Source organism: Nycticebus coucang, chromosome 16, assembly GCF_027406575.1.
Source record: "Nycticebus coucang isolate mNycCou1 chromosome 16, mNycCou1.pri, whole genome shotgun sequence".
NCBI lineage: Eukaryota > Metazoa > Chordata > Mammalia > Primates > Lorisidae > Nycticebus > Nycticebus coucang.
This window is the reverse complement of record NC_069795.1, coordinates 9237872-9264362: the sequence shown is the minus strand read 5'-3', so window position 1 is coordinate 9264362 and position 26491 is coordinate 9237872. Positions and strand designations below refer to the sequence as shown.

The window sequence follows — 26491 nt, the reverse complement described above, 5'->3', positions numbered from 1 at the left end:
TGTATTATTTTGATACAAGAATACAATGTGTAAATAATCAAATCAGGGTTATTGGGGTATCCATCACCTCAAGCATTTATCATTTTTTTGGTGTTAGGAACATTTCCATTCCACTTTTCCAATTATTTTGGAATATGCAATAAATTTTTCCTAATTATAGTTACCTATCTTGCTATCATAATAATACTAGATCTTAATTCCTTCTAATGGTATTTTTCTCTTCATTAACCAACCCCACTTTATTCTTGTCTCCCCACTATCCTTCCTGGCCTCTGGTAGCCATCATTTTATACTCTTTCCATGGGCTCAGAGGGTTTTGTTTTGTTTTGTTAGCGTTCGCATACAAGTGAGAACATGTAGTATTTTTCTTTGGCTTGTTTCACTTAAGATAATATACTGTAGTTCCATCCATGTTGTTGCAAGTGACAGGGTTTCATTCTTTTTATGTCTGAACAATATTCTGTGGGTATATATCTCATATTTTAAAAAATTAATTTAGCCTTTAATGCAGTCGTTCTCAACCTGTAGGTTGCGACTCACAGGAACTATATTAAAGGGTCGCGGCATTAGGAAGGTTGAGAACCACTGCTTTCATGGATGCTGGTGAGGGTGTACAAAAAGGGAACCCTCCACACTGATATGGGAATGTAAATTACTGCAGCCAGTATGAAGAACAGTATGGCACTTCCCCAGAATAACTAATAATACAACTACCATATGATCCAGCAATCTTACTGCTGGGTATATATTAGAAAGACAATGTAGTGGTATATTGGAGAGGAATCTGCACTCCCATGTTTATTGCAGCACTACTTGGAGTGTTAATAAAACTTTCTTAAAGGTTTTATGAGGTCACATAACCTTGATAATAAACTCAAGAGTATATTATAAAACAGGAAATTTATGTCAATCTCATGATTATAAACAGTATCTTTATTAAAATAAAAGAAAATACCATCCAGTGACATCTTAAAAGGATAATACCAGCCAGGTAGGCTATATTCCAGATATTATGGCTGGCTTTAACATTCAAAAATCAATATAATTTACCATGTTGATGTTAAAATGAAAACCCTTATGGTCATTTTTTATAGAAAAATGAACTTGGTAAATTTTAATACCTATTTGTGATTTTTTTTTTTTTTTTTTTTAAGGAACACTTAGAAAACTATGAGTAAGGACTGGGCATGGTGGCTCGCACCTAGTACTCTGGGAGGCCCAGGTGGGCATATCACCTGAGCTTACAGGTTAGAGACCAGCCTGAGCAAGTTTAAGACCCCATCTCTAAAAAATAGCCTGGCGTTGTGGTGGCACCTATAGTCCCAGCTACTCAGGAGGCTGAGACAAGAGAATCACTTGAGCCCACAAGTTTGAGGTTGCTGTGAGCTATAACACCACAGCACTCTACTGAGGGCAACAAAGTGAAACTCTGTCTGAGAAAAAAAAAAAGAAAACCATGAGTAAAAGGGCATAATTAAGCAGAATATTTATAAAACAACAGCAAGCATCATTCCTATGGTGAATTATTGGTAGCTTTCCTCCTAAGAGTGAGATTGAGATAAGAATATTAGCTATCCAGGCAGCACCTGTGGCTCAAGTAGTAGGGAGCCAGCCCCATATGCCGAGGGTGGTGGGTTCAAATCCAGCCCTGGTCAAAAAAAATATATATATATATATTAGCTATCCATTATTGTTCTTGAGAAAATAACTAACAGAATAAGGCAACAAAAGAAATGAAAATTAAAAAGGTTTGAAAGAATAATGATAACTCTTACAGGTTGCATATCCCTTGTCTGAAATGCTTAGAACCAGAAGTATTTTGGAGTATAGATTTTTGTGTGTGTGTTTTGGAATATTTGCATTATATTTACTAGCCAAATACCTCAAATCCAAAAATCTGAAAACCGAAGTGCTTCATTTAGCATTTCCTTTGAGCATGGTAAGTTTTGGAGGCTTGGAGACTATGGCTCAAGCTGCTAAGGCGCCAGCCACATACACCAGCTGGCGCGTTTGAATCCAGCCCAGGCCCGCCAAACAACAATGATGACTGCAACCAAAAAATAGCCAGGCGTTGCGGCGGGTGACTGTAGTCCCAGCTACTTGGGAGCCGGAGGCAGGAGAATCGCTTGAGCCCAGGAGTTGGAGGTTGCTATGAACTGTGATGCCACAGCACTGTACCCAGGGCGACAGCTTGAGGCTCTTGTCTCAAAAAAAAAAAAAAAAGTTGGAGCATTTCAGGTTTTCAGATTTGGTATGCTCAATCTGTACCTGTATTTGACAAAATATTAAGTTGACATTGAACACTACAGAGATTAGGAGCACCACCCACCCCAAACCCCATGTAGTTGAAAATTAGTATGTAACTTGACACCCCCAAATTTAACAACTAGTAGCCTGCTGTTGACTAGAAGCCTTATACCTTATCAGTGACATAAACAGTCAGTTAACACGTATTTTGTATGTTATGTAAATTACTGTTTTCTTACAATAAAGGAAGCTAGAGGAAAGGAAATGTTAAAATCATAAGGAAAATGTATTTACTAGGCTTGGCGCCTGTAGCCTAGTGGTTAGGGTGCCAGCCACATACACTGAGGCAGGCAGGTTCAATCCCATCCCAGGCTTGCTAAACAACGACAACAGCAACAACAACAAAAAATATAGCCACGCTGAGGCAAGAGAATCGCTTAAGGCCAAGAGTTTGAGGGTGCTGTGACCTGTGACACCACGGCACTCTACTGAAGGCGACATAGTAAGACTCTGTCAAAAAGGAAAAAAAAAAAAGAAAGAAAAAAATATATATTTACTATTTGTTAAGTGGAAGTGGATTACTATAAGGATTTTCATCATCATCTTCACATTGAGTATGCAGAGGAGGGAGAAGAGGGGTTGACGGGTCTCACTTTCTGGAGTGGCAGGGGGTGGAAGGAGAGGTAGCATACTTGGTGTAGGGTTATGGACTAGATCATAAATTTCTGTCTGACTTTTTTGCCTTTTTATTTCTCTAAAAATGTTCCTGTACAGGACCAGCCTGCCTTCACTGCTTTAGTCTCAGTGTCGGTATCATAGAAGGGTCCATATTGTAAAAGAAGTCAAAAGCAGTGTTAAGTAAAGCCTTGTGCTGGGTTTTCTGGATGCCAGTCTGTGTTCTTCTGCGTCTTTTTCCTCTTGGTCTGGCACTGCTTGGGAAGCGCTTATCTCCATCATCATCTTGTTAATTTCTCTGGGATGGTGTCTGTTAGCTCTTGAATTTCTGCAAAATCAGTTTGGAAACCTTTCACCTTACACCTCACATTCACAGTACCTTTTACGATTTCCTTAATTGGCTCTAATTAAATCCTGTGAAGTTATGCATAATATCTGAACATAGCAGGAGTTTATTGTGTTCGGCTTGGTGGCCATCACATCTTTTTCTGTAACAACAATAGCGTCTTTAATGGTATAGTCCTTCCAGACTTTCATGATGTTCTATCAGGTTCCATTCTTTTCCACAGCACTGATACCCTTTCCCTGGAGTGCTGTCTTTTTTTTTTTTTTTTTTTTTTTTTTTTGAGACAGAATCTCATTTTGTTGTCCTCAGTAGAGTGCTGTGGCATCTTAGCTCACAACAACTTCAAACTCTTGGGTTCAAGTGATCCTCTTGACTCAGCCTTGAAAGTAGCTGGGACTACAGGCACCTGCCATAACGCCCGGCTATTATTTAGAGACAGGTCTCACTCTTCTTGCTCAGGCTGGTCTTGAGCTCATGAGCTCAGGCATGGAGAGCTGTCTTATGACCCTAGAGGCTGAATTAGAGATGTGTTTGGGGGCAAGTACTACTTGGACACCTTCACTGTTGAACTCATTCGATTCTGGGTGGCCAGGGGTATTGTCCAATATTTAAAGAGCTTTAAAAGGCAATCTCTTATTGGCAAGGTACTTCCTGACTCCAGGGACAAAGCATTGATGGAACCAATTAGAAAAAGCATTCTTACAGGGCATATGACTCAAACATGGGCATATGGAATGCGCCTCCTAAGTAGCTGAGGGAGGCTGAGGTGGAAGGATTGCTTGAGGCCAGGTCAGCCTGGGCTATAAAACAATGAAAAAGAGTTCTTGGGGTCCATGCCACCACCTCTTTTTTTCTTCCTGTTTTTTTTTTTTTTGGGGGGGGGGCGGTTGTTTGTCTTAGAACATTTAACATAATTGTTCAGGCACAATAGGTCTTGTACAACCGAGAGTGGCAGCTGGTGTTTCTTTTCCCTTCATTGCTGGGGCTTAGCATCTTCATAGAGTAAGGTCATTCCTAATCATAAACCTGACTGCACAAAGCGGTGGGGTTAGTCTATCCTTTCCTGCCTTAAATCCTGGTGCCTGCTTCTCTTGCTTACTAGTGAGTGACCTTTGCGGCAGTTTTTTCCCCAGAGCACTTTGTTTTGCGTTGAAAACTTGGTTGGGCATATATCCTTCCTCCACAATATTTTCTTAATGGCATCCAGGAACACTTGCCTCTTGGTTGGCAAAAGCTACTTCTTTTGTTATCTTGACTTTTTAAAGCCAAACCTGTTTCTAAAATTATTAAAGCCTTCTTTATTGGCATAAATTACCCAGCTTTGGAACCTTTATCTTTTCGTTAAGTTTTGATACAATGACTTTGCTTTTTCTTGAGTCATATTAGAGTTGGTGATCCTGTACCAACGGAGAAGCTGCATTTTCAGTACAGCATAAAAAGGTACCTCACAAAAAATCCAAGGCTTTTGTACCTATGCTGGTCTAGCTACAGTAACAGCTTCATAAATTCTGTTTTCTTTTTTTTAAATACTGGTTCTTAATGCTGGATTCATTAATCTTGAAGTGCTGGGCAGGTGCAGCTGCAGACTTTAGTCTACAGCACACACCAAGCAATTCAACTTTTCTTTTAATGACATAACTTTTCTCCACTTATGGCATCACTAATGGCCTTTTGTGTGGAGTCTTGGTAGTGTTTAAGCACCAAACATAATAGAAAAATGTGTGCGCCGGGTGCGATGGCTCACTCCTGTAATCCCAGCACTTGGTAGGCTGACGCTGGTGGATTGCCTGGGCTCACGGGTCTGAGACCAGCCTGAGCCAGAGTAAGACCGTGTCTCCAAAAATTGCTGGGTGTTGTGGCGGGCGTCTATAATCCCAGCTACTTGGGAGGCTGAGGCAAGAGAATCGCTTGAGCCCAAGTGCTTGAGGTTGCTGTGAACTATGAGGCTGTGGCACTCTACCAAGGGCGACAAAGTGAGACTCTTGTCTCAAGAAAGAAAGAAAGAGAGAGAGAGAAAGAAAAGAAAAGAAAATACATGAGAGCTAAGGGAGCATGTTTTGCTGTGTTTCCAAATTTCTTGGAGAGACAAACTGCTCACGTGCAGATGGTTAAGCCACTACTGGAAACAGTTTAGCTCACCATAGTAGTAGCAAGAGGAGATGGCTATGAAATTATTACAGTAGTACAATATGTACTACAGTTAAAATACTGAATCTTTACATTTGTTTCTATTTCTCTCACCTAGGAGGCTATGTGAGGTCTGTGTTTGTGTATGTTTTTATTGTAAGCTTGTGTATATTTATTGGCAGTAAGTGATAACAGACTAATAGCTGCATATATTTTATGCATTCGTGACACCTTTTAAAAATTATTTTCTAGCAGTGCCTGTGGCTCAATGGGTAGGGTGCCGGCCCCATATACTGAATGTGGCGGGTTCAAACCCGGCCCCGGCCAAACTGCAACAAAAAAACAGCTGGCCGCCTATAGTCCCAGCTACTCGGGAGGCTGAGGCAAGAGAATCTCCTGAGCCCAGGAGTTGGAGGTTGCTGTGAGCTGTGTGACGCCACGACACTCCACCGTGGGTGATAAAGTGAAACTCTGTCTCTACAAAATAAATAAGTAATAAATAAAAATTATTTTCAGTATTTCTAGACTACAAGATTCATCTGTGATTTTTTTTTAACTGTTTTAAATCTGTAAAAATTTTTCCAGTGTTTATTGAAAAAAATCTTAAAAGTGGGCTCTTGCCATTCGAGCCTATGTTGTGTTCTTTATTAAATGTACGTTTTGTACCTTTTGCTTCTCACAGTGTTCGTCTAAACATTACAGGAGTATTAATGATTTTTATTAGGTATATAAATTTAATCTTTATTATTTTTTGAATTTATGATGTACTTTTTAAGGCTTACAATAGCAGCACTGGGAGAAAAGCTGAATGATTACTGGAATGAAATGAAGGTGAAGAAAAATGCAGAGTATCCTCTAAATTTGCCAGTTGAAGATATACAGTAAGTACATTTTAACAAATATCAGCTCATTCTGAAATCAGACATGGTATTGGAGAGTATAGTGATTGTACAATGTTTCACAAATTTATGTCTCTAACTCATAGTGAGAAGTAAATTCTGCAGCATGAGTCAGCCAACACGTTGCAAAACCCATGAATTAATAATATATACGTGTATACATACACACAGGATTCATGAAACAGTGTTTACCCATATGTGTGAGGTATGTTGGTATCATTTATTAAGTTTAAAAATGCTTATCATGAGTTCGCCACCTATACAACTGTGGTTATGGCACTGGCCACATACACCAAGGCTAGTGGGTTCGAACCCAGCCTGGGTCAGCTAAGCAACAATGACAGCTGCAGAGAAAAATAGCTGGGCATTGTGGTGGAAACACCTGGCTCGGCGCCTGTAGCATAGTGGTTACAGTGCCAGCCATGTACATGGAGGGTAGTGGGTTCAAACCCAGCCCTGGCCAGCTAAAACAATGACAACTGTAAAAAAAAAAGCTGGGCGTTGTGGTGGAAACACCTGGCTCGGCGCCTGTAGCATAGTGGTTACAGTGCCAGCCATGTACATGGAGGGTAGTGGGTTCAAACCCAGCCCTGGCCAGCTAAAACAATGACAACTGTAAAAAAAAAAAAAAGCTGGGTGTTGTGGCAGGTACCTGTAGTCCCAGCCACTTGAGAGGCTGAGACAAGAGAATCGCTTAAGCCCAAGAGTTTGAGGTTGCTCTGAGCTGTGATGTCATAGCATTCTACTGAGGGTGACATAGTGAGACTCTGTCTCAAAAAAAAAAAGAAAAGTGCTGATTATGGCCAGATGGGGTGGCTTACTCCTGTAATCCTAGCACTCTGGGAGACTGAGGTGGGTGGATTGCTTGAGCTCAGGAGTTCGAGACCAGCCTGAGTAATAGTGAGACCCCCATCTGTATTTTTAAAAAAAAAAAAAAAAAAACTGGCCAGGCATCATGGGGGTGTCTGTAGTCTCAGCTTTTCACATGACTAAGGCAGAAGGATCATTTGAGCTGAAGAGTTTGCCGTTGCTGTGAGTTGTGATGACACCACACCATTCTACCCAGGACAACAGCCTGAGACTCTATCTCAAATAAATAAATAAATAAAAATAAATAAGCTCATCCTAACCCATTACAATGATTTCCCAATTCACTAATGTATCTCATAGTTGAAAAATACTGACATAATTGTTAGGACTACATCAAAAGCCACATTTGAGTTCAGATTCTAGTTCTGCTTAAGTAGTCACGTGATATTGAATATGTTACTTAGTCTCTTGTAAGTTTCCATTTTTCTTGTGTGTAAAATGATAATATTAATACTTACCTCCTAGAGTTGTAAGAATTAAATAATATGATGTTGAGCACTTAGTAACACATAGCACATAGTGACAGTCCTATAAATGAGTGAATGAGTTACATCTGTGTACACTGATATGGACAGATATCCTAGATACGTAATGAAAACGAGAAAGATGTAGCTCCTTGTATAAATTTCACATTTTTTAAAAAAAAAATCCATGCACACTTCTCTAAGTATAGGTAATTTCTTCCAGGATTCAAAAAATGAATAATGGTAATCTGAAACAAAGGATTTATTTTTACTTTATGAACTTATGCTGGATAATTTTGAAGTTTTATATACATGTCTAATTGATTAAAAACATTTTTTTTATTAAGTCTTCTGTACATAGATCATAAATACATTTATGCCATTTTCAATGTGTTGATTCTTTGTATAAATTGGAGTGCTTACTTCATACTAATCAACATAGCTTTCACCTTATTTACCTAATTATAGCATTAGGACATTTGTGTTCTACACATGATAGATCCAACTTGTATTTGCAGTGTGCTCCATAGGTGTGGTCCCCCTACTATCTCCTACTATCCCTCCTACCCCCTCCCCTCCCCTCTCCTTCCCCTTCCCTCTTTCATCCTAGGCTAAAGTAGTGTTTCATTTTTCATATGCAAGTGTTGAGTGAGTATAAGTTGGTTTCACGATAGTACTGAGTACATTGGATACTTTTTTTTTCCATTCCTGAAATACTTTACTAAAAAGGACATTTTCCAGCTCCATCCATGTAAACATAAAAGATATAGAGTCTCCAGGTTTTTTACTGCTGCATAATATTCCATGGTATACATATACCACAATTTATTAATCCATTTGTGGGTCGATGGGCACTTGGGCTTCTTCCGTGATTTGGCAATTATGAATTGAGCTGCAATGAACAGTCTGGTGCAAATATCTTTATTGCCAAATGATTTTTGGTCCTTTGGATATACACCTAGAAGAGGAATTGTAGGATCAAACGGCAGGTCTACATTTAGATCCCTAAGTGTTCTCCAAACTTCCTTACAAAAGGAATGTACTAGCTTGCATTCCCACCAGCAGTGTAGGAGTGTTCCCTTTTCTCCACATCCACGCCAACATCTGTTGTTTTGGGATTTTGTGATGTGGGCTACTCTTACTGGAGTTAGATGGTATCTCAGAGTAGTTTTGGTTTGCATTTCTCTGATGATTAAAGATGATGAGCATTTTTTCATGTGTCTGTAGGCCATGTGCCTGTCGTCTTCATAGAAACTTCTGTTCATGCGCTTTGCCCACAATGAAATGGGATCACTTTTTTTTTTGCTTAGTAATAAGTTTGAGTGGATTAATTAATTAATAAGTTCTCTGTGGATTCTGGTTATTAGACCTTTGTCGGTAGTATAACTTGCAAAAATCCTCTCCCATTCTGAGGGCTATATGCTTTACTTAGTGTGTTCTTGGCAGTGCAGAAGCTTTTTATTTATTTATTAATTTTTTTATTAAATCATAGCTGTGTACATTAGTATGATCATGGGGCACCATATACTTGGTTCATAGATCGTTTGACACATTTTCATCACACTAGTTAACATAGTTTTCGTGGCATTTTCTTAGTTATTTTGTTTAATTTGATCAGATCCCAGTAATGTATTTTTGATGTTGCTTCAATGGCCCGGGGTGTCTTCCTCATGAAGTATTCTCCCAGGCCAGTTTTTTCAAGCGTTTTCCCTATACTCTCTCTAAGAATATTTATAGTTTCATGTCTTAAGTTTAAGTCCTTTAAGTCTAATTGATTTTTTTATAAACTAGATTTTAAAATATTGGCATTAAGGTAAAGTTTTCATATGTAAAATGGGCCTGCACAACTTCTTTCCAGGAATCATGATTTTCTTTTCTTTTTTTTTCTTTTTTTGGTTGTAGTCATTGTTTGGCAGGCCTGGGCTGGGTTCAAACCTGCCAGCTCTGGTGTATGTGGCTGGCGCCCTAGCTACTGAGCTATAGGCGCTGAGCCAGGAATCATAATTTTCAAATGAGAAAAATATGAAAGCATTTTTGAAACTAAATGTATACAAATTTTATTTATTCACAAATATGCTACAATAGAGGGCAAAAATAATATATAATTAAAATTATTTAAATTATAGTAATAGTAACTTCTCTTTTCTGTATTTGAGTGGTTTATTATGCTAATAAATATACTGTAGAGTTGACATTGCAGATGCTCACTTAATATAAATTTCAGGGAAAGGCATTTGGAATTTTAAGTTGTCATCATAAAAGAAATTTAACAGTTTGATATTAAACAAGATATTTTAATCACTTAGTTAAACTTTTGAAGGTAGCGAGTGGTTGTTTTTAAAAATTTAAATATTGTACAATAAAAATAGTTATGTCACAAGGAAAATAAATGACAGGGCATTTTGTGGTAGAAATCATATAGAAAATCTAATAAAGTATTTAGAGCCCATGTTTCCATGTTAATATTTCTTCCTATTTTCTTCCAGGAAACGTCCTGATCAGACATGGGTTCAATGTGATTCCTGTCTAAAATGGCGAAAATTACCAGATGGGATAGATCAACTTCCAGAAAAATGGTATTGCTCCAATAACCCTGACCCACAGTTCAGGTATCATCTAGTTGGTAGTACCCTTTTTGGAAAGGCAGAAAGTACTGTTCAAGATGTATGTATAGGTGCTGTGTTAATCCCATGTGATTTTTCTGACTAGAAATTGTGAGGTTCCAGAAGAACCTGAAGATGAGGATTTGGTGCATCCCACTTATGAAAAAACCTACAAAAAGAAGTGAGTGTTACATTAACGCATGGTAGGGAAATAATGCCCCACGAACAGTGATGTGTTGCCAACATTAGTTGATGCGTCCCTGGAGCCTGGAGGTAAAGTTAATGTAACTGAAAAAGATAATGATGTGGAACACATAATAGCAAGTGCTTTACAGAAATGTTTATGGTGTGGTGACCTCCTGTTTGTTTACTGCTGTCCTAACTATATACATGAGAGTACTTATTCTGGGGTCATACACAGATGAATCATTAGTTAATACTTTTCTTTTTTTTTTTTTTTTTTTTTTTTTTTTTTTTGTAGAGACAGAGTCTCACTGTACCGCCCTCGGGTAGAGTGCCGTGGCGTCACACAGCTCACAGCAACCTCTAACTCCTGGGCTTCCGCGATTCTCTTGCCTCAGCCTCCCTAGTAGCTGGGACTATAGGCGCCCGCCACAACGCCCGGCTATTTTTTTTTGTTGTTGCAGTTTGACCGGGGCTGGGTTTGAACCCGCCACCCTCGGCATGTGGGGCCGGCGCCCTACTCGCTGAGCCACAGGCGCCGCCCTAGTTAATACTTTTCTTTACAAACTTAACAGCGAAGGTGTAACAGAGACGGTGAGATAGCCACAAAAGGTACAATCTAGTACCATAAGGAAGCTCATAAGGAAATACTTCTTCTGGCTGGGGCAGGGGTGGCAGAAATGGATCAGGAGACTTCATGAAAGATGTCATTGTTATAATAGGGCTTGAAGCATGGATAAGATGAGAATGTACAGGAAATAGTCATGTGTTCAGTTTAACTGGAGTAAATATGTGAATGAGAATAATGGAGGTGGGATAGATAACCTGGGTAGTAACAGCCAGGGTGACATTAGGCTAATTAATGTACTCTACAGAGAAAACCAGGTTCACTAAGAATTTTTCAGTTAGCTTTGATTTGTAGTGTGCTGAGGTGAAGAAACCAGTTAGAATCTTATGTGGTATTCCACTCACTGGTCTGGGATTCATGCCTATGGGGACGAAAAAATTGAGGCAGATGTTAGGGTGTGACTGAGTTACAAGGTAGGAAGAATTCTCCTGTCTTAAGAGCTCACTGCTGGTGACAATGAAATTGTAATACAGTTAGAATGCATAGAGTTTGGTGTATGTCTCACAGTAACTCGGTAGTGAAATGGCAGGTATGTCATTGGGGAATGGAATTGAGGAATAATAATGAAGTAAATATGTTAATTTTTCATCTTTATTTTAAAGCAATAAGGAAAAATTCAGGATCAGACCACCAGAAGTGATCACTCGGGTAATTAAGTCTTTCATTTTATCTCTATGCTGATATTGGATAGTACTTAGTTTAACCAGTATGGAATGCTGAAGCTGGGGCCTTATGTAGCATAATGAAGAGGTCTCGTTTACTCATGTCACACTTCCCTCTTGTACTCTTCCTTGTCCTCCTCTCCAACTTTAACTTCCTAACAACATCATTCACACTTTGGCTTTATTGTTCAGTTGGGTATCTTCTGAGGAAAGGGAAACCATCTTTTTATTATTATATAGGCAGTTAAAAAAGTCACAGGAATACCCAGGAAGCCATATTCTAGTGCTCATTTAGACAAAAATGGAAAGGGTTTTTTCTCCTTTGTTGACCTCTCCGACAAACCTTTCCATTTGTATTTATTTTTTTTTTTGAGTCAGAGACTCAAGCTGTCACCCTGGGTAGAGTACTGTGGCATCACAGCTCACAGCAACCTCAAACTCTTGGGCTTAAGTGATTCTCTTGCCTCAGCTTCTCAAGTAGCTAGGATTGCAGGTGTCTGTCACAATGCCCAGCTTTTTTTTTTTTTTTTAACAGTTTATCATTGTTGTTTTATCTGGCCGGGGCTGGGTTTGAACCTGCCACCTTCCATGTACATGGCTGGTGCTGTAACCACTATGCTATAGGCGCTGAGCCAGGCGTTTCCATTTCTTTCTTTCTTTTTTTTTTTTTTTGTAGAGACAGAGTCTCACTTTACCGCCTTCCGTAGAGTGCCATTATGTCACAGGACTCACAGCAACCTCTAGCTCTTGGGCTTCCACGATTCTCCTGCCTCAGCCTCCCGAGCAGCTGGGACTACAGGCGCCCACCACAACGCCCGGCTATTTTTTGGTTGCAGTTCAGCCGGGGCTGGGTTTGAATCCGCCACCCTCGGTATATGGGGCCGGCACCCTACTCACTGAGCCACAGGCGCCACCCTCCATTTCTTTTTCAATGCTTGAAGAGTCTTAGCCAAATATACATGCTCCTTGACTTACGGTGGGGTTACAACCCAATAAACCAATCGTAAGCTGAAAATACCGTTAAGTTGAAAAAGCATCTAATATACCTAACCTGCCATACATCATAGCTTAGCTTACCCTAGCCTACCTTCGCTGTACCCAGAATACTTAGATTAGTCTACAGTTGGGCAAAATTATCTAACAGAAGTCTGTTTTATGATAAAGTTTTGGATATCTCATGTAATTTATTGACTACTGTACTGAAAGTGAAAAACAGAACTGGTTGTGTGGATGCTCAAGTGTGGTTTCTACTGAACAGGTATTGCTTTTCACCACGGTAAGCTGATACTGTCTGCATGAAGTGGGTAGTTGTACTTTGTGTGTTAGAAGTTTTGATCTGCTGCAGATACATACGTTTATCGTTATATTGAAGTGTTTTCTAGAATAATGAAGGTTTTAGGGGGCAAACAGAACTAGAGGAAAGGAATAGTAGGCTTTGGTTTTTATTTTTAGAGATAGAGTCTCACTTTGTCGCCCTTGTTGGAGTGTTGTGGTGTCACAGCTCACAGCAACCTCTGGCTCTTGGGCTTAGGCGATTGATTCTCTTGCCACAGCTTCCCGAGGAGCTGGGACTATAGGCACCTGCCACAATGCCCGGATATTTTTGTTGTTTTTGTTGTTGTAGTTTTAGCTGGGGCTAGGTTCAAACCTGCCACCCTTGGTATATGGGGCCAGTGCCCTACTCACTGAGCCACAGGCGCTGCCCTAGGCTTTGGTTTTTAAAGGCAGTATCTCTATGGCCATGTTCAATTTATTTGTCTTAGAAAAATACTATTTTTTTTTTTTTTTTGCAGTTTTTGACCGGGAATGGGTTTGAACCCACCACCTCCAGTATATGGGGCCAGCGCCCTATTCCTTTGAGCCACAGAAAAATAAGTTTTTATTATATCTTATTTTCTAGTATAGGGATCACAGCATAGTAGATTTTTTTGGTTTTATGGGCTGTACAGTCTCTGCATATTTGTTTTGTTGTTTTGTTTCTACCCTTTAAAAATGTAAAACCATTCTTAGCCTTGGTTAAGCTAAGAATGGCTCATTCTTAGCCTTGTAGGCTAGCTTTGGCTCATTGGTCTATTTGCCAATCCCTAGGGTAGCACAGGGAGTTTACATGTTGAGGATGGTTCTCAATGTTTTCTGGGATAAGGGGGAGAGAGAAAATTATATCTTGTGTTGGGTAAATCACATGAAAACAATTCCTTTAAGGTTTTTTTTGTTTTGTTTTGTTTTTTGGGGTTTTTTTTGCCTCCAGCAGATTAATTCTGAACTGTTGTTTCGGACAACCCCTGTTGCAAGTCAAAGCTTTTCTACTGTGAAGGAAAGTGTTCCAAGAGGACATCTTTCAGAAGTGGCAAATTCATTCACAGCAAGACTTTTAAATAATCATCAAGTTTCACCTCAGTCTGAACCTGAGAGCAACAGGTCAGTAACTGTGATGTGTTTTTCTATTTGGGGAATATTAAATAGAGCCTTTACTTGACACTTCCCTGGCAGTAATGCAATTCTAGGGCTTTGTAGGTTATGTACTTATAAAAGGTCTTACAGACTATTTACTTTTGCTTTTAGTATCCAAACTTACTCTGTCACTTATTTAAATTAGCTAAATAGTTAATTGTATGCATGTGGAGTTTGATCTGATTTTACCTCTTTGAGCTTTTATATTTATAAAAATTCCTGCTTTTAAGATGATCAGTAGCTAAGAAAAAGTTGAATCAATTAACAGTACAACATTATAATGTAATAATGAACAAAGGTGAAGACGAATGAGCGTGTTGTTTAGGATCTAATAGACCAGACTGGCCACACTTGATGTTTTTGAAAGAGGAATATGGAAACAAGGTTATCTGAGATGGTGGGGCCAGATTTTCTAAAAGGTTTTGTAATCGTTATCAAATTCTCAAAGGGATTGTTGATCTTAAGGCTGATTATAAATTACAAACTGCCTTTATGCAGATACAAATCAAGAAGGGCATAATCTAAAATAATTTGCTTTTTGTAGCCTGTGTATTGGTGACTTATTTTAGAGCTGGATTGCTTCTTAACTAGGAACTAATATGATTGTTTTTTAATTGGTCTCTCTTAATGTTCTTGGATTTTCTTGCGTTTTTATTGCAGTTTTTGGCAGGGGCTGGCTTTTAACCCGCCACCTCCAGCATATGGGGCTAGCACCCTACTCCTTTGAGCCAACAGACGCCACCAATTCTTGGATTTTCTTTATAAAGATGGTTCTGTAATTTATAGATAAGATTTAAAATATTTTAAAATTTGGCTTCCATCAAAATGGCAGACAAGAATATAGAGGGATATTTTTCCTTAAGAAATTTTTTTTTTAATTAATTTTTTTTTTTAATTTTTTTTTTTTTTTTATTGTTGCAGTTTGGCCAGGGTTGGGTTGCCAGGGTTGGGTTTGAACTCACTACCCTCAGTATATATATGGGGCTAGCACCCTATTCACTGAGCCACAGGCACTACCCTCCTAAGAAATTTTAAAAACCTGTATTTATTCTTAAATTTATAAAGCTAAAGTCTGCAAAATAAACTCAGCCTTTAAAAAGACAAATAGGGGGTGGTGCCTGTGGCTCAGTGAGTAGGGTGCCGGCCCCATATGCTGAGGGTGGCGGGTTCAAGCCCAGCCCCAGCCAAACTGCAACAACAACAACAACAACAACAAAAGACAAATAGGAATTAGCTTGGTAAGAAAAATAATAGGTATATGGGGCCGGCGCCTTACCAACTGAGCCACAGGCGCCGCCCAAGATGGTTCTGTAGGGTGGCGGGTTCAAACCCGGCCCCGGCCAAACTGCAACCAAAAAATAGCCGGGCGTTGTGGCAGGCGCCTGTGGTCCCAGCTACTTGGGAGGCTGAGGCAAGAGAATCGCTTAAGCCCAGGAGTTGGAGGTTGCTGTGAGCTGTGTGAGGCCACAGCACTCTACCCGAGGGCCATAAAGTGAGACTCTGTCTCTACAAAAAAAAAAAAAAAGAAAGAAAAATAATAGGGCAACCCTTAATTAAACAGAGCAGAGCAGAATAAACAAGGTAATTCCTATAGCAGACCAAAGAAAGCTAAAACCTAGTAAGCCCTCTGGAGGAAGGCCGAAATCTGACAAGAAGCAAACTTATTTACTCCATAGACCCCTAGAAAGTTTCAGAACTTGGAAGTATTGAATACTGCTGCAGGTAGTAGATAGGGGTGAAAACAAGAGGTTTGCTTGAAGTTTAAGGAAAAGTACTTCTTTAGCCCTCTTGTCAGCCTGCAGAGTCTTGTAACTCTTGCTCTTCCTCTATCAGAAAATAAGAAATTTCCTTTTTGTGGATGGCGCCTGTGGCTCAGTGAGTAGGGTGCTGGCCCCATGTACCGAAGGTGGTGGGTTTAAACCCAGCCCCGGCCAAACTGCAACAAAAAAAATAGCCGGGCGTTGTGGCGGGCGCCTGTAGTCCCAGCTACTCGGGAGGCTAAGGCAAGAGAATCGCCTAAACCCAGGAGTTGAAGGTTGCTGTGAGCTGTGATGCCATGGCACTCTACTGAGGGTGATAAAGTGAGACTCTGTCTCTAAAAAAATAAAAATAAATACATTTCCTTTTTGAAGCAGTTTTTCTTGCTGAAGATATAGGTGACCCCGTTTTTTGAAAATGGGCATAGGGAAAATTTTAATACTGAATCGTGAGAATTCTGCCTTCCCTCCTTTCACTGGGCTCCTCCAACCTTCCAAAAGAGCCCTAGCTTAGATGATACAGTTTGAGCAGCATTTGAATCACAGGCTTAGCCCTTACTGCTGCTAGTAAGGGCTTTTCAACAGCCAAGGATCCCTAGAGGTGTGATGTCCATGAGAAAACAAGCTGAAAGAAACAAAGGGAATAGGAGAAAATAATGGGAAATGTATTGGGGGATGCAAGGTAGTATTGAGCAGGTCTCTTAAAACAGAAAGATACAATTGGGAGATAAAGTTATCAGTACAAGAGGGGCAATATTTGAATTAGAAAGTTCAGAATGGGAAATCTGGAAAAAAGAGAAGGAAAGGAATACATACCAGAAAAATTTAATTTCTACTAAATACAGAGCATAATGTCTGGAAAAAGATTTATTCCAAAACTTATCATCATGACATTTTAGAATACAAAGGACAAAGAAGAAGTTTTACAGAGAGGAAGAACACAGATTACATGCAAAAGATCAGGTGTCAGAATTAGAATGGCAGAAATACTGAATGTTAAGTGAAAATGGAATGGTGCTTCTAAATTGTTGAGAAATGTGGAAATCTATATAAATCTATCTAAATTTCAAACCAGCGATAAACTTGAGAATAAAGATATTTTTATTACACAAAATTTTACATTTGCTATGTCCCATATACCATTTCTCAAGATGCTCTTGGAGGCTGTGCTTCCTCAATATGAAAGAGTAATTACAAGAAAGAGGAAAATCTTCCCTGAGATTTCAGAGGTATAATACAAGGCCCAAATAGTAAACCAGTATAAGTATTTTCCTCCAAGTGTTGGAAAAAGTAGTCCATTGGTGATAAATTTATCGGAAATTATGCAAATGAAGAAAATGAGGCAATTTTCAGTTTAGGGAAAATTGTTTTATGAAAAAGATAGAGAATATTGGTTTGCTTCATGGGTTATTTTTGATCACTGAATATTGGTAAGAATTATGGGCAATTAAAGATGCCAATGCCATTCCCTAAGCTCGAGAATACAAAGAATGGTCCTGGTGAAGGTAATGTTCTTGTTTGGACATGAATGGATTAAAATGCCTGGAGGACAGCAAATGGAAGAGATGGCTGGCAGTATACATATCTGGTACTTCAAAGAAATTTCAATAGTCAATTGTTTTTTCATCTGTAAAAGGACAAAAGTATTTCGTTAAATCAGTGGTCAGTACTACACAATGTGTTATTTAACAAAAATAAGGCTGGGCATTTCTTAAAATTTTAAAATAGTTATAAAACTGTTAAAATACTGCATTCATTAGAATGATTACTTCAAGGTCATCTGTTTTGTCCATATTCAGATTTTATAATCTTATATATAAAATTTTTTACAGCCTGAAACGGAGACTTTCTCCTCGTTCCTCAATTTTGAATGTGAAGAATCGGCGATTGAGTAATCAAGCATTTGAAAATTCAGTTTATAAAACTCAAGATGATGATGAGGATGTCATAATCTTAGAAGAAAACAGTACTCCCAAACCTATAATAGATCATGATGTTGAAGTGAAAGCGGAACAGAGTCACATGGAGCAAAGTAATGTTCAGGTTGAGTTTGTGGCTGATAATGAACCTTCTGGCCAGACTAGTTCAACAAGCACCTCATCATCCAAGGGTGATCAAGGAAATACTGCAGCCACTCAGACTGAAGTACCAAGTTTAGTTGTTAAAAAGGAAGAAACTATTGAAGATGAGATAGACATAAGAAATGAGACAGTAATACTGCCCTCCTGTGTGGAAGCTGAAGCAAAGGTACATGAAAGCCAAGAAACCGTTGATAAATCTGCAGATGATGCTGGCTGCCAATTGCAAGAACTAAGAAATGAGCTCCTTCTCGTTACCCAAGAAAAAGAAAATTATAAAAGACAGTGTCATATGTTTACTGACCAAATCAATGTATTACAACAGAGGATAGTAGAAATGAATGACAAATATGTGAAGAAGGAAACTTGTCATCAATCTACTGAGACTGATGCTGTATTTTTACTTGAAAGTATTAATGGCCAATCTGAAAGTCCAGACCATATGGTATATCAGTATCAGCAAGCTTTGGAAGAAATAGAAAGGCTGAAAAAACAATGCAGCTCTTTGCAACATGTGAAGGCTGAGTGCAGTCAGTGTTCCAGCAGTGAGAGTAAAAGTGAAATGGATGAAATGGCTGTGCAGCTTGACGATGTATTTAGACAACTGGACAAATGCAGTATTGAGAGGGACCAGTATAAAAGTGAGGTGAGTTGTATCATCCTAACATATAATCGTGGGAATCCAGATCATCTAAACTCGAAGGAACTGCCAGTGTGAGATTGGAATACTTAATAAACTATTTATTGTCTGTTACTTTACTGCTTCTCAACTGAGCAGTGGTCCTCCTGAGGGCATATGGAAATGTGTAAGGACAGTTTGAGTTCTTCTGGTGCCTTGAGGAAATGTGCATTGCTGGAAAATAATGAGTGGTGGCCAGGTATGGTGAATGTCCCATAGTGTGCAGAACATTGCTGTACAGTGAAGAATTAACCTGCTCAGGATACCAGTATCCCCATTAAGACAGTTAATACAGTAAGAACTTTACTTTTTTTTTTAGAGATAGGGTATGCTTTGTTGCTCAGGAGGCTTGAACTCAGCCTCCCAAAGTGCAAGCACTGTGTCCAGCCTATGTTCATCATTAATATACGCTTCACAGTAACCATTGGAGATAAATGGTGGTATCCTCATTTTAATGCTGTATTCTATGTTAGGATTAGGTTTGTGTGCGAATAGCATAATACCCCAAATAAAGTGTCAGCTCCATGGTCATCAGAGATGCGGGCTCCATCTGCATTATCGCTTTGCTTCTCAACATGCAGTTGTAGTCTGGGCCAGCCATGATATCTACATTCCAAGCAGCAAGAAATCAAAGAGTGTATGGTTTCAGACGTTTCTAACATCCGTCTATCACATCTTAGTCACCTGGGTATTGGTTGCCCAGGAAATGTAGTCTATCCTTCTACTGTGGAAGAAGGAGAAAAATGATAAATGGTGGGAGATGAGCAGCAGTCTCTTCATATGGCCCCACTTCAAATTCAGGTAGCTCCTTTGTATCTGTTTTTTTGTATTTTTTGTGTGTAGCCTTTGAAAGAGTTTAGAAAACACAGTGTGGTGCTCTACTGTCTAGAATAACACAGTATTTCCTAGAAATACTGTGATGTAGCTAGTCATTCAAACACTCAACCCGATAAACCATGGCCACTTGAAAATGTATTTAATATACATAATTTACCTGACACCATACCTTAGCCTAGTCTACCTTCAGTGTGCTCAGAACACTTGCATTAGCCAATAGTTGTGCAAAATTATCTAACACAAGGTATGCAATCATAGTGTTGAATATCTTGTGTAATTTATTGAATACTATAATAAAAGAGAAATAGAGTGGTTCTATGGGTATTTTAAAGTATGGGGGGTGTTGTTTGTTTTTTCTTTTTGGAGACAGTCTCACTCTGTCACCCTGGGTAGAGTGCTGTAGCTTCATAGCTCACAGCAACTTCAAACTCTTGGGGCTCGAGATTCTCTTGCTTCAGCCTCCCAAGTAGCTGGTACTATAGGCACCTGCCACAACCCCCAGCTAGTTTTTGTGGGGTTGGTTGTTTGTTTTAGTAGAGAGGGATTCTTTTTTTTTTTTTTTTTTTTTTTTTGAGACAGAGTCTCACTATGTCACCCTTGGTAGAGTGCTGTGGCATCATAGCTCATAGCAATCTCAAACTCCTAGGCCCAAGCTATTCTCTTGCCTCAGCCTCCCAAGTAGCTAGGACCACAGTCGCTGCCACAATGCCAGCTATTTTTTTTTGTTGTGGTTGTCATTGTTGTTTAGCTGGTCTGGGCCAGGTTCAAACCCGAGAGCCTGGGTGCATGTGACTGGCACAGTAACCACTGTGCTACAAGCACCGACCCTAGAGAGGGCGTCTTGCCCTTGCTCGGGCTGATCTCCGAACTTTCTGACCTCAGATGATCCACCCAACTCAACATCCCAGAGTGCTAGGATTACAGGCATGAGCCACCACCCTCGGCGCAAAGTATGGTTTCTACTGAATGGATATCACTTTTGCACTATTATAGAGTCAAACCATTGTAGGTCAGGGCATGTCTACATAAAAATTAATATAAACTCACTGTTTTAACTTAGAGCTGTAAGTGTGTAAGAAGTGAAAGCCACTGACAACACAATTTAGGCATTAGTATCCTGAGTTTTCAGTTTCTAGGTACCACTTAGTTTTAGTCAAGTGTTAATTCACATTTTGTATTCTCTCAATGTAAAAAGATGCAGAAGTAAAACTAAACAAATGAAGTTTTGGGTGCCACCCATAGTTCCGTGTGTAAGGTGCCGGCCATATACCCTGAGGCTGGCAGGTTCCAACATGGCCCAACCAGCTAAAAACAACGACAAACTACAATAAAAAAAAAAACATCTGAGCTGGCGGGTTCGAATCCAGCCCAGGCCCGCCAAACAACAGTGACGGCTGCAGCCACAAAATAGCTGGGCATTGTGGCAGGTGCCTGTAGTCCCAGCTACTTGTGAGGTGGAGGCAGGAGAATCGCTTGAGCCCCGTTGCTATGAGCTGTGATGCCATAGCACTCTACCCAGGGCGACAGCTTGAGGCTCTGTCTCAAAAAAAAAAGAAAAAACAGGCATGGTGGCAGGCGCCTGTAAGTCCCAGCTACTTGGGAGGCTGAGGCAAGAGAATTGCTTATGCCCAAGAGTTTGAGGTTGCTGTGAGCTGTGACGCCACGGCATTGTAGTCAGTCAGACATAGTCTAGTCCAGGCATAATAGTCAGGGCGACAGCTTGAGACTGTGTCTCAGGAAAAAGGAAATTACTGGCTTTTCTGTATGTATTTTAATGTGTTTTGGCAATTTGTAATTTTATCAAGAAGTTTCTCTACGTTTCTTAGCTTAAATTTGTACATTGGCATTAGTATTTTTAAATTTTACAGTTATAAAATTCATTTGTATTTTTTGTCAGGTTGAATTATTGGAAATGGAAAAATCACAAATGCGTTCACAGTGTGAAGAACTCAAAACACAAATTGAACAATTAAAATCTACAAGTCAGCAGATAGCGACAGCAACAGATGTTTCTACTTCAAGTAACGTTGAGGAATCTGTAAATTATATGGATGGGGAAAGGTAATATTACATAAGCCATTTTGCTGGGGCTGTGTCTATGGTTGGCATACTAATTTTATGTGCTATCAAGTACCACAGAGTTACTGTTTGGTCAGTAGAAGTTAATGATTGCTGTGACCTCAATGTTATGAGAGAGATAGAAGGGAAGTAATCTCTCATTGTCCTTCCCTTCAAGTTGCTGACTGTTCAGGTTCCTTTTAAGAAGGAAATAAGCATTTGGTCAGAGTGGTTTGGAGAGTTTTGGGAGGGAAAGTGAAAATTGATCTGGATCTTAAAGAATGGGATAAATTTGGCCATTAACTAGAAGACAAGAGACTGACTGTTACTGAAACTTTTTCACCCTGATTTGTTTTTTCTTTTACTTCTATACTTGGCACTATTTATTTATGGGTTGCTGTTCTTATTTTACTATATACTCTCCCTAATCTTAACTTTTAGGAAATCACAGCATTTCCAAGTAGACAGTAAATGAATGATTATCTTATCTCAATAAGATGTAAAATGAGCTTGGGGTTCTGTTTAGATTCATTTTTGATAGGGGAGGAGACAAGTTCAGGGCGGGCAGCATGAGTGGAAAGTTGATGGCTTACCATTGGAAAATGGTCATTAAAGGCTAAAATCGTGCAGCTCTACTTGCTAATAAATATCATGACTTGAGGTCTGAAAGATCACTATTGTTTAGATAGAAATAATCTCCTGCCACCCTCACTTGACATTACTCATATTATTACTTTGTCTTTTAACTTAAGTTTTGCAAGGATTTTATTAAATTTGTAATTTCCTGTTCATGGAAATGGAAGATCAGTGCATAGAGGCCAAGGGTCTGGGCGGGGAAGAGGGGGGAGTTGACCAGTTGTTTCTGAAAATGAGGGCCACAAGCATCCATAGTGCTTTTATTTGTTTATTTGGAGACAGAGTCTCAAGCTGTCGCCCCGGGTGGGGTGCTGTGACATCATAGCTCACTGCAACCTCCAACTCTTGGGCTCAAGCCATCCTCTTGCCTCAGTTTTTCTATTTTTAGTAGAGATGGGGGTCTCGCTTTTGCTCAGACTGGTCTTGAACTCATGAGCTCAAGCAATCCACCCACCTCGGCCTCCCAAAGTGCTAGGATTACAGGTGTGAGCCCCTGCGCGTGGCCTTATTTTTATTGAGACAGAGTCTCCATCGCCCTCGGTAGAATGCCCTGGCATTGTAGCTCACAGCAACCTCAAAATCTTGGGCTCAAGCAATCCTCTTGCCTCAGCTTCTCTGAGGCAAGGGACTCATCCCTCAGTCCCCTAGTTGGGACTACAGATGCCTGCCACAACACCTGGCTATTTTTAGAGACCGGGGGATGAGGGGGTCTCACTGTTGCTCAGGTTCTCAAACTTGTGAGCTCAAGTGATCTACCCAACTCAGCCTCCCAGAGTGCTAGGATTATAAGCATGAGCCATGGTGCCGATCTGCTGCATTTTTATTTTTATTATTATTTTTTTTAGAGACAGAGTCTCACTATGTTGTCCTTGGTAGAGTGCTGTGGTGTCACAGCTCAAGCAACCTCCAGCTCTTGGGCGATTCTCTTGCCTCAGCCTCCTGAGTAGCTGGGACTATAGGCACCTGCCACAGCGCTCGGCTATTTTTTGTTGCAGTTTGGCCGGGACCGGGTTCGAACCCAGCACCCTATTCACTGAGCCACAGGCACCACCCTGCATTTTTATTTTTAAACCAATGTTCTTACTAGCATAGCTCTACTGTTTTCCAGGTGGTAACAATATTTTAAATTATAAATAGCATATAATTTATATATTTTGTCTGGTTCCATGTTTTCTTCAATCTGCAAATTAAAAGTATGAGTAGGAACCAAGCAGAGCCACTAGTTGTATGAAAAGCTTAAGGCTAGCATCTAATGGATAAAATGAATTACTGAATTAAGTCCGGTTCTCTAGAAGAAGTTTTGCTTTTCTTTTTGTGTAATTGTTTCTCATTCTAAAGAAATTTGATTTTACATTTTCAATTTTTAAGTTTTACACGAATATTTAGCTGTATTGTGTAATGCTCATCTAGTAATTTTAATATTTCTATTTGCAGTCTCAAACTTCGATCTCTTCGAGTTAATGTAGGACAGCTGCTCGCTATGATTGTGCCTGATCTTGATCTCCAGCAAGTGAACTATGATGTTGATGTAGTTGATGAGATTTTAGGACAAGTTGTTGAACAAATGAGCGAAATCAGTAGTACTTAAGGTTTATTTTATGTAAGATAATAAAATATTTGCTCAATTCTTTTGATCGTACAGCTTTCAAAATGTAAACAATTTATTTTGTAAATATGATAGGTAACAGACTGAAGAACCATAATCTGCTGTATTCTATGCATTCAAGTGTGGACACAAATATTGTGGACACATTATCATACCTTTTGAAATACCTGTGAATCGTTGGTATTGAGCTAACTCATGATTCTGTTTTGAATGTAAATATTTGTAACTAAGTCTGCATATATTTTTTTATTGCCCTAGAGTACCTAAGTGTTTTTCACCAAGAGCTTTTCAGGTTGCCGCTAAGCTTTGTGCAGTTTTTTCTGGTACTCTAAAGTGTATTTTTCTCTAAATCGAGGGCTGTGCCATACTACAAATGGAAATGTTACCTCTGGTTTTCTTATAAAGGAGTTTAAATAGGATTTTAAAATGATGTAATAACACCAGTGATAAGGCTCTGGTTGTAAGTGAATTGAGCATTAATTTTCTTTGCTATAAAATCTTATCTTCTGAAGTATCTTATTCATGAAAATAAGATAGGCAAAAACCAACTCCATTTTGCCAGGATTTTCTTGTGCTGAGATTGCCAATCATGGTTGACACAAAGTGTTTTTATACAACAAAGAAATGATCTTTAATATAAAATACTGAAAATATTAAACCACCAAGTTTATTTTGAAGCCCATTTTTGGCTGTTTACTCAGCATGAAGTGGGTACAGTAATTATTCAATATTTCTTTTTGCGAAATTTCCTGTACAGCCTTTTGTAGGATTACTACAGGTTAATGTGAGGTGAGGAAGACAATCTTTCTCAAATAATACTGCATACCTTTTATTATTACAGTCCTAAGTGTTTTATATCCTGGTGTTAAGAGACAAACTTCCTAGGAATATAGTATTAGACGCCATAAAATATTATACTTTATTGCTCTCTTGTTTTGTGCAATTTTGAAGAGATGACTTTCTATTAAGTATAACTGTATATATAATTGAGAGTCATATTTTCCACAACTAAAATGTCCATTATTTTTTCCAAAGTTTTATCATTGCTATTTATTTTTATTTTTGTTTTTGAACATTTAGTACATGTTTATTTTGTATGTATGCTTAATCACAAGTCTGTCATATATAATACTAAATTTTTATTGTATGTTAACTTCTACAAAGAGCAAATAAATGAAGATTGTGTTTATTTGCTTGATAAAGGAAAGTGTATTTTTGGTATGAAGCTGGTTTTCTGTCACAATTGTAATTACACAAATTTTAAGCTATGTTGTTATAAAATAAAAATATATGATGGCTAATGCTTCAGATATTTTAAAGAATTCAATATTAACCTCAGATTATTATAAAACTAAAAATGTATCCATTACACCATCAAGTTGAGCTCATTTTACAATATTAATTACAAGTTTGTTTCAAAGACTGAGACTTGACTCTTTAGGCTGAGCGCATCTTTCTTGAGAAGGGAGTATGTGTGTGTTCTGTATTTGACAAGATTAATTTTTTCTTTGTATAAATCATTTAATCTAGAGAGACCTTACCTAAATAATAGCAGCTATGTTAGGTACATGCAGGTTTTACGAATATTTAAGTTTACATAATGGTTCTTTTGGGAATTTGCTATTTTTCCCCTTTGGCTGGCATCTATATTTTTGTAAAAATTATTTTTTATGGCTGTTATTTATGTTTGTCTGGTTTGATGGGAGCTTAAATCATACGATTGGTTTGAAAAACTTGCTAAATTGATTCTTTGCAAGTACTTGTGTATTTTTCACCTTTAAAAACATATTGCCAAAATATGAGACTTTGAAAATGTGGCTAACAATTTCAAACAAGAACAACTTTTAACAGGGCAACAGTATGGGCTTTCATGGTGTATAAACCTATCTTTTTTTTTTTTTTTTTTTTTGTAGAGACAGAGTCTCACTTTATGACCCTCGGTAGAGTGCCATGGCCTCACACAGCTCACAGCAACCTCCAACTCCTGGGCCCAAACTATTCTCTTGCCTCAGCCTCCCGAGCAGCCGGGACCACAGGCGCCTGCCACAACGCCCGGCCATTTTTTGGTTGCAGTTTGGCCGGGGCCGGGTTTGAACCCGCCACCCTCGGTATATGGGGCTGGCGCCCTACCAACTGAGCCACAGGCGCCACCCAAACCTATCTTTTTTGTTGTTAAGTTTGTAAAAGGCTAGTATGGATGGTGTGGGCAGTGTTGCTTAAAGTGACACACTTACTTTAAAGCCAAAAATGTATGAATAAGTAAACTAGAACAGTCCACAGTCTACAAACAGGACCTGCTTCAGTCGGCTAAGGCTGCAAAATTAGTGAAAGCTGAGTTGAGTGCAAAGAGCCGGAGTGGTGCGGCCTATTCCTCCTTTGGTCTTCAAATTTCGTATGTGGCAGATACTGCTGGCAACTTTGCCCATGTTCTCGGACACTTGACCCAGCCCTCTTACATTTGGGTCTTATCATTGAGGAATCAATTAAATGATCTATGATCTATGACCACTGGCTGCATATTAGAATCACCTGAGGAGTTTTTAAACCACCTAAAGTAAGGCACCCCATGCTGAATAAGTCAGTGTCTTTGGGGATTGGACCCAGATAACAGTATTTTTTAAGGCTTCCCTGGTGCCATATGTCTTCTGTTGGTGAGTATTTACAAATGTTGAACTCAAGTGTTTC

The 26491-nt window shown here is 39.1% G+C and overlaps 1 protein-coding gene across 2 annotated transcripts in view; it reads left to right on the top strand.

Moving 5' to 3' along the window:
• MORC3 (MORC family CW-type zinc finger 3) overlaps positions 1-25107 on the top strand; it is a 64284-nt gene extending 39177 nt beyond the window's left edge. Inside the window, exons 10-17 of one of the 2 annotated variants that reach the window (XM_053564887.1) lie at positions 6172-6276; positions 10115-10237; positions 10338-10412; positions 11645-11690; positions 13956-14122; positions 17745-18636; positions 21404-21567; positions 23635-25107. In XM_053564887.1, the coding sequence (XP_053420862.1) occupies positions 6172-6276; positions 10115-10237; positions 10338-10412; positions 11645-11690; positions 13956-14122; positions 17745-18636; positions 21404-21567; positions 23635-23788 (1726 nt within the window). In that variant the 3' untranslated portion in view covers positions 23789-25107. Of the gene's footprint in view, positions 1-6171; positions 6277-10114; positions 10238-10337; positions 10413-11644; positions 11691-13952; positions 14123-17744; positions 18637-21403; positions 21568-23634 lie in introns of both variants that reach the window. The other variant, XM_053564886.1, reaches the window with a different exon arrangement.
• Positions 25108-26491: the final 1384 nt, after the last annotated feature.